The 9,362-nt window shown below is 38.3% G+C and overlaps 1 protein-coding gene across 6 annotated transcripts in view; it reads right to left on the bottom strand.

Moving 5' to 3' along the window:
- The window catches only part of CPQ (carboxypeptidase Q), a 362,296-nt gene that overhangs the window by 139,543 nt on the left and 213,391 nt on the right, over positions 1 to 9,362 (bottom strand). For all 6 annotated transcript variants that reach the window (XM_019550886.1, XM_019550895.1, XM_019550904.1 and 3 more), the window contains exon 7: positions 3,621 to 3,712. In XM_019550886.1, coding sequence (XP_019406431.1) covers positions 3,621 to 3,712 — 92 coding nt within the window. The remainder of the gene's footprint in view (positions 1 to 3,620; positions 3,713 to 9,362) is intronic.

Raw genomic sequence — 9,362 nt, 5'->3', positions numbered from 1 at the left:
GAGCCAGCACCACTTCTCTTGGAAGTTGGTTCCAGATCCTAGCCACCCTAACAGTGAAGTAGCACCTCCTGATATCTAGCTTGAATCTACCCTCTGCCAGCTTGTGACCATTATTTCTAGACTCCCCCAATGCCTGCTGGTCTCTCTTCTGACTAGTTTGTAAATGGCCACTAGATCCCCCCTCAGCCTTCTCTTGTTTTCCTGATTTCCAACTCTTTCCTTTTTCACTGAGAGCCTCTTTTACCTTTGTTTCCCCCACTTCCTTCCCTCTCCCTTCCCTGTTTTACCTTTTGTTTTTTTTCACTGATATCCTGTCACACTTTTCGCTTCTCTCATTCCTGTTTTCCTGATCTCCAACTATTTCCTTTTTCACAAACAGCCCCTTTTCTATCTTGAATTCTATCACTGTTGTCTCCCTTTGGCCTTCTCCATCTCCCCTGCCTCCACTTCTCCCCCCCACTTACCTGCTTTACCTTTCGTCTTTCTAATTTCTCCCTATGTACATTTTCAATGACATCCTGCCACACTTTTAGCTTCTCTCATTTATTTGAGTCTCAGACCAGAAGGGACTCCTTATGCCAGAAGAAGGGTGACTAATCAAAATCTTGCCTAGAAACTTTTTTCCAACTACTCAGTTGGTCTAATAAAATATATCACAGCTACTCAAAGAACCTTGCCTGCCAGATTCATATTAAGTTATATTGTGCTTAAAACACAGGATTCAACATCTGCTTTGCTAAAGTATGACTTATCAGCAGTCTAACCTATAAAACAAAGTGTCTGCTGTGTTTCCCCATCTCTTGTACAGGTACTTTTCTCTAAAAGATTTACAGAAAATTCTGGAGTCCAACAATTTAACCATTTTGAATACCAGTGTCAGAAATTGGTTTAATGTTTTAAGGGACAACATACCTCCAATGTGAAATCCCCAAAACCCTGTGAAAGGGTTGTCTTTGACATGCCTACCAACTATGAGAACTAAAATGCCTTAATAAAAGGGGAGGCACATGGATTCGTGTTTTACAGACCTTCAGTAAACAAGGAGGTTAGAAAAAGCATAAAAAAAACTGTTGTCTCCAAAAACATTCAGACTATAAATCCAAAGAGAGGGTTTCTAGCAACCAGGGGGCTGAAGTTATGGATTTCTTGAAAGGAGGGGGAAAGGAACCCAAACTGCTTAAAAGATGACACTTGATAGGGACAAAAATTACATATAAACCAATACAAGTGATTGGAAACTGGTTCAAATCTGTAACACAGCAGAAGTTCAGTGCACATAAATCACTTTCAAAATGACTGAAACCAGTTTAAGATAAACCTGAATGAATATAGTATCAGACTTAATTAATTTAGGTTAAATAAATTTATTGAACTTCTGTCCCAGATCCCCTTCAGATTTAAATTATACTCACAGTCCCCCAGCATCCCAGGATGCTTTGCATTTTCCCTACAAACCCCTCCTTGGACAGTGAGTGGGCTAGCTTTGCCCCAAGCTGTCTGCTCCAGCCAAGCAGGGTGCTGTACTGTAGCACTCCCTGGCTTCTGGTCTGGGCCACTCTAGGCATGTGGTTGCATTTCTGGAATCAAAATTGAATGTCTGTTCACCTGCTTATCAATTCTATCTATGCAGCTTAGACTGTAAAGCCTTGGTCTTTTTGACCATCTGTGATTAGTTGATAAGCTCATGGAAAGTATAATATGGTAAGATACGGGTATTCTTAGTATAACAATATGAGCATATTATATGGGCATTTGGTAACCTCATGAGGAAAAACAACTTAAACTCTGTGTGGGAGGTGTTTCAAAACCCAATACTTAGGGCTTGTCTTGGTTGTCTGTGGGGACCATAAATGCATTATTGGTTTCAGGCTTGTATGTGTGGTGCTGAGCTGACTTTCTTTCCCTGCCCGTCCTCTAAAGCACTGGACACTGGCTGCCCTAGAAGAGTAGTTGCGATGTGTCAGTGCTCTTACCCTCTCAGGTACCTGACTGGTGGGTCTAACTTGTGCATGTTGGGTCACATGAATTGCCAGATTCATGGTCAGGAAGGGATTTTTCCCTGAATCTGATTGCCTTCTTTTTAATGTAGGACATGATCCTCTTTTAAGATTATCTGAACATATTTTAACCTAATTTCCTTTCATCCCAGAATCAAGGTGCTGGCAATATCCTTGTTTCCACTGATGTGTACCTGAGGCACATTGTAGGGTTTTGTTTGTTCTTTTTTTTTTTTAAGGTGCTTTTGGACTTCAATAAGCAAAAAGGGAAAGAAGACATTCTTGTGAACCCTTTTTGGGTGCAAATGGGGGTTGGTTGCCTTTAAATGTAGGAGTTTGAATGTAATGGCCCAGAAGGTCATTCCAGTCCACTCTTTCTAGGTACCACTCACTGCTTTTTTTATATGGCATGACAATGACCTCATTATGACGTTAACTCAATCTGTTCTACTGTAGATTCACACTATGGATTTATTTAATTTATTTTCTTTGCCATGGTGATTTTTAATTTTTTCCCCTTCTCAAAAATAAATGTTCAGTTCTGACTCTTTAAGTTAGAAAGCATTAGAAACTTACTCCCATTTTGCTATCAAATTCTTTTCCAAAGCACCTGCTTTTTATTACTCTACAACTCTACAAAGTTTTATATTACTCTACAATGAGTGAAACTTCAAAACCTTTTCTTTATCAATTTCTAGTCTTTCCACTGCAGATTTTGCCTGTTTTTAAGATTAAGCATTACTAAATAAGGGAGCACAAAAGAAAAGATAAAAATCAGGTTTTGTTAAATATAGGATTAGCTTCCTACAAAATGTTTATATTTTTAAGACTACTGCCTCCAAGATAGTTTTATAAACCAATTCTTCCTATCATTCATTACTTTGAAGAGACAACTGTATGCAGAAAATATGGAAACAAACTCGTGTGATATTATCATCCTAATTGCTTAGAAAAAAAATATGATTATAAATTTTGCTTAGCATAATCAAAAAATCACTAGTGACAGTATTCAAAACATCCTTGACCCCATAAAGTTAATAACTGGCAGAATATATTTTGTATCACAAACTATTCATACGTAATCTGTGATGCTAAAGAAATTTTCTTTAGTTAATTATTTATCATGTTGTAATCAATTATCAGAAAAGATAATTAAGGAGAAATGACAACAGACACATAAAATGAATTAATAGGACCAAAATGTATGGACTGCTTACCACACCTAAAAATAGCTAACTGCCCCAAGGAAGTCATCCATATGAAATACTTACTTCAGAACAGTTTTGGGAAAGGGCCTGATAATTCAAGCAAAGTACATACAAATCTCATAGTGTCATTTCGTTTTCAATCTTAAGCTCTCCTCCTTCCCCTCCCCCTAGGATGTACAAGTCAGTCGATGACAATTTGCTTCTACTGATTTGCTAATGTAAGAGGGAGAAAATGTCAAAGATTGTATTGTAAGGAATACTTCACAAATTCCAATATGGGGCTGTACTTTGTAGAACAAAGAACTGGGTCCTATCCATTTAGATGTACAGTTTAACATTTTGAAAACTAAAAATTCTTATCAAAAAGGAAAGGAAACACATGCTACAAAGTGCATTATTGTCAAGCCTTGTTTACCTTGTGTAACTGATAGTACTGCTCAGCACCCACTCCTCCTTGCTCCTCCCCTGTCCACAGCACTAAGCGTAGAGTTCTCTTGGGACAAAGCCCTACAACATAAAATTAAATACTGCTTAGCCTGAAACATCTTATTGTCTTGAACAATTTTTCATCAGCCTCCACTTTCCTAGGGTATATGTGAGTTACCATAAAACCACCATCTCTGTTTTATGACTTATCTAACTATGAATGGACTCTGACACATTTTCTGAGGCAGTGGCAGATGAATGGCTTCCTTTGTGGGGTCACTACCAAAACTGCCTCATGGTTTGTGTAGAGGAGAAGCAAATCTGGAACAAACTCATTCCTAAAGATTAAAGAAAATAGGTTCCATAGTTATTTCTTTATTTAGGTGTCTACAGAACACATGCTATGGCCTGAGTTAGAACTGAGCACACTGTTTTCAACTTTAAAGAAGATTTTAACCAAATTCTGGCATGGATCATCATTATCTTTACATTAATTGAAAATGATCAGTTAGATTTGCATAAAAAGCCTTCAAGTAGTTCCAGCACTGAAAAACACTTGGATATACTTTTGCTATATATCAAACTTTAATAATGGAACACAGAGAGTTGAACTTTAGAACCTTAAATGCAATCAGCTGTTTGAGCAGATGCAAAGCTTTGGAAAGCATGACAAATGTGGGGCAATTCTAAATTTAACAATGACAGCTGAATGATAAAGACAGGGTCTAGGGTATACTCTGCAGTGGAGTTTAATAGTTTAATGCTGCAATAGACCTGGCACATAAATTTTGGCCTTTGAATTATTAACCTAAGTCTGTTAGAATGAATGCATTTATTCTGCATCACAACTTTATATATAATTTTCAAAAAAAGAATGATTAGTGCTCCCTGTGCAGTACTGATGTTAACATTATATTTAAAAAAAGGAAAACAAAGAGAACTTGGTTGTGCAAAAAGAAACATGGAACACAGCCACACATACACACATCCGTGCTGGAGAGAAATGACTAACTGTCAACCTCCTTTAAAAAAAAAAAGTTGCCCCACCCAAAAGAAATAAGGATTACAAACAGATCTGAAAGTTTGCTTTCAACACAAGCAAAAAGCAACTGAACACTGGCTTTGACAAACTACACCTTAGTAACTTTAACAACTTCACAGAAAACAAAGGAACCAAGATAAACTTATATTTTCCCATTACTTTGTAATGCATAAAGTCAAAACAATGAATGCAAGTGATTAAAGCCACATTTTCTAAAAGCAAATGAACTAATTGCAAATGCAGAGGAAGAGCACTCTCATTTTTTTTTAAACAAACCCCTCAAAATCTCAGTGGATATTCTGTTCCACATTTAATTCATTACACCACAGGATTAGTCTTCTTCCCACTTCAAATCAGCCAGATGGCCAATGATGTCACATTAAGATGATAAAGCAGTAATCACATCGAAGCTAGCAAAACTACAGTCACAAAATAACCAAATGCAATCACAGCTTTGTTAAAAAATGTTGCTCTAATTTACAAAAACGCACTGGCCATGAAGCATGCATCAGAAAACAGCACATTGTGTTTTAAACAGTGCTGAAAATTAAACCTTAAGTGACAATCAGAGATATTCAGAAGGGTAGTTTCTTGCAACTAGAACATCACAAAATACTAGAGGCTGAAAGGCAATCCTTTGTCCAACATGGAACAAATCTAAACAGTGCCATGCAAAGCCTGTGAAAAGGGTTTTGACCAAGATACAAGTAGAAGCAAATTCTTCCTTCTCTTTCCAGTTCATGGGACACCAAAATAATAGCTGCTATAACCTAATAAGATGGTTATAGGCACCACTACCCTTGCCTTTCCTCTCCCTAAGTGGGCTGGTTTGACCACTGGTTAGGAATGCAGTGTTCAGACTTGTACCTTCCCCAAGGCTCACCTCTCACACCATTGTAGCATGAGCTACTGAGGATCACTGTTCAGTGTTCACTGATACCGGACACGTCTGATATTCTAATTTATGGCCCCTTCCTAACCCTATCATTCTGCCTCTCTATTGCAGAGGGAAAATGTCAGCACTGCTGATCTGGATCCTGTCATGCCCAGAGGCAAGGAGAAGGGACTTCCCACTCTCAAAGTCTAAAAGGTTGCTGAGAAACAAAGGTTTACTTATATTTTTTACTCTGTTTAAAGTAAATGTTAATATACAAAGCCTTTAGTTTATAATATACGAGGGAATTTAATTTCCTCCTTATCAAACTGTGAAAGGAAGAGAGTGATAAATATTTATCTACTAGATATTAAGCACCCCCCACTTATCGTAACCAAAGATAGCCAAACAAATCCAATATAGAGTTTTGTTTTGCATTTTTATTTTAAAAAACGACTGTTTCTTAGTAAGGTGTAATCTCTGGGAAAGCAAGAAATGCAGAGTAACGTTTATTTAGAAAAAGTATTGACAAGATGTAATGCAGCCTAGAAAAATATGTCCTTTGATGATTAAGGTATATTATATGAATTTGTGGCAAACTTCAAATTATCACTCCTGTCAAAGCAGGAAAAAATAACCCAAAAGCATAAATAAAACAATGTTTCTGCTTTTTTTACTTATATGAAAGCAGTTTGTAGATTGTGCATAATGACATAAGAACAATAGATTTTTATTAGGTGTTACAAAAGCACAAAGTAAGTCTATCGTGAAATATGGAGTGAGTTATAACATGATTTATTTCTGTAATGGTCTTATTGTGCCCTTCCTGAATGGATGACCCTGTGCTTACCTCCCTGCAAGCCATCGCACTATTCAGTTAATCTGATGGGATCCCAGGGTACCTCAGCACCATAGTGAAGAATCACTGCTTTATAGCATAAGCTTCACGCCAAATCTCTGCCAGCATAGGTATAGCTCTAAGAGCAAAGGCTCCGCTGCTGGTTGGACAGCCTCTTTTTATAAGGTTCTGATTCCCTTGCTTTTTAGGTGACTCCCTCAGTGACAAGTGCCATGGGAGGTGATCTGTTGCTTGGTTACAAGCTCACCTCCTTGAACCATTTCCTTGGGCAGCAACTACTTTATTGTTTTACTTCACTGTCATTTCAATGTAAGGCCAGAAGATTAGTGATCGATTGCTCTGCAGTGTTAATCTTCTATTAGGTACAAGAATTTCTCCTAATATCTTCCTAGAATTTCCAGCAAGGATACGGGAGAAAAACAACACTGTAGGCGTAGTAGTCAGACAATAAAAATATACTCACACAACAAATGGAAGCTGCAGTTTGATAAAGATGCATAACGTGTGGACAAAAGAGCAAGTTACATTGACCTAAAAAATGGAACTTACTGTGCATCAGTAGGTCCATGGTAACAATCCACGTAACCACTTTCTCCCTGTGTAAATAAAAACTAAACTGGAGCAGCTTTGTCATTAGTGGAATAAGACTAAGCTTTCCAAATTAGCTTTCACAAACTGCAGGTTAGATCAGGAACAAAAAACCACAGAGCTGTTGATGCATGGTAAGTCCCTGCTCACCATTAGCTCTCTGCAATTAGTTTCCCACTACCTCTTGAAACTGATGTCACACCTGTACATATACAGATAACTTATTAGCATGTGCTCTGTGCTTAAGAAGGTACATAAAAGGGAAAATGAGAGATACATTAACAGAAATTCTTTTATAGATGGTGAAGTAAGTTTATAGCAACTAAAAGCACTCATATTAAGATGCAGAGATTTGCAAGTATATGCATATTTAAATGTTGGAAAAGCTCTTTAATACCCAGTACACTAAAATAGCCTCATTTGCATTATTAATAGTATCTCAGTTTATAAAGTACTCTATTTCCTGAGTCTCACAGTTGGGTGGTAAAATGGCAGCAAAGTCGATTACAAAGCTGTAAGCATAGACTCTGGAGGTGGCCAGTGTTTACGTACCTTGGATCACCTTCATTAAACACTGATCTCAGTAATGTACAATCTTGATGTTACTACAGTTGTATCAAATTAACAAGCCCAAATGTGAAAAAAATCATTGCTCAAGAAAATTAAAAATGAAATGAATACAAATAGCTCTGTTACCAGTCATGCACCAAAAAGAAAATGAAATAAATATAAGGGTAAAGTTACACATTACACTTAGATCATACTAAGGGCTTTTAAAATGGAACATCCACATGTTAAAGCTTGTTCATTCATGGCAAGTTTACCCCTGAGTGTCTCAAAGTTACGCCACTTCAGGTGAAAGTTAACTCTGGAGGATGCTACCTAGTTGTGTTTAAGGTAACATCAGGCTGCTCCACGGAGATAAAACGAGTACTTCGCAGTTCTCCAGCATCTCAGGATGCACTATGCTCAGCCTCCCCCTTTCTTCCCCATCCAACACAGGGCAGGATTAGAGCCCAGGTGTCCTGGCTCTTAGCCATATCCCTGCTCACTAGCCCTCTAGTGGCAAGTTAGGGCTGTTCAGGGGAGAAATGGTATTAGCGCTAAAAATATGCCTGCTCACAGAATATTTTAACTTAACACAGTTTAACATTCCTCGGTTTTAATATGGTCTAAGTGTGACACATAACTTTACCCAGTGACATATGTGGTCCTTAGCTTGCTGTACTATATGCATCTCAGTGCAAGTTACTGCCTAGGCTTACATTTCACACGTGAATGCTGAGCCCACTGCCAGCACTCTCAGTGGGACAAGATTCCATCCTACATATTTCGGGACCAAAGCATTAGTCATTCACTTAGGTCAGCAAGTATTCTTTCCACTGTAAAGTTATGTAACTCTATTTTGAACAAAAAATAGTGTGGGGTAATTAGTATTGCCAAGTTTGACATTCCCTACAGTAAGTACCTTCCCATGTGTCAGGACTGTAAATGAAGATTAGCAATAAGGTCTAACCTCTAGTCAAAGGAGTTCTTTTATAAAATTCATAACTGTTTAAAATATTATACATTTATAGGAACAGTAAAACTGATTTTGCCTTTTCATGGAAGAAAGAATTGATTTCTTCAAGCTCCATGACAGTGGGTTACATTCAATGACAATTGAAATGGCGGTTTAAATTAAGGAGGACATGTAAGTGGGTTGGGGAATGGTCAGCAGATAATAACAGATAAAGGAATATAACTTGCATTGATATGGCATTTGGTAAGCTATTCACGATGCGTGTCATATGTTGAAGGGGCAGAAGGAAAGAAAAGCTGGTTTTATCATTAAACGATTCAGTTACTTGCTTTTACTATAGCTCCCCTCATATCACTTCAACATGCAAGCTGCACTCATTTTGCACCTGTACGGTCAGATCCTGCCCAATGTACGAGTTCACTGCATTGGTGGGAAGAGTGCAAGCACCCATCTTCTTCACATTTAAGATAAGCACCAGAGAGAATAACTGGGGGGGGAAAGGGAGGTTTCAGATATAGCTGATAAATATATGTAGAAGCACGTGCACAGCCTGCATGCCTGGGAACACTGGAGGCCGCTATGCCCCCTGAGGCTCACCCAGCCCCACTCCCAAAGGACTCAGCCTATATCGCACTATTAAGTGCCCCCCTAAATATCAAACTGGTGCAAATTACAATGGGTAACCACTTAACCCCACTGTTTAAGCCGCTGTTGTATTTGCTATAGAAGCTTCTATGGGGCCACACCTGTTCCCATAGTTTCATAGTTTCATAGTAGCTAGAGTCGGAAGGGACCTAGGTAGATCATCTAGTCCGACCCCCTGCCTTGGCAGGAAAGAGCACCGGC

The sequence above is a fragment of the Crocodylus porosus genome, unplaced genomic scaffold, assembly GCF_001723895.1.
Source record: "Crocodylus porosus isolate Cpor-Errol unplaced genomic scaffold, CroPor_comp1, whole genome shotgun sequence".
NCBI classification, from domain to species: Eukaryota; Metazoa; Chordata; order Crocodylia; family Crocodylidae; genus Crocodylus; species Crocodylus porosus.
This window is presented reverse-complemented; position numbering and strand designations above follow the sequence as displayed.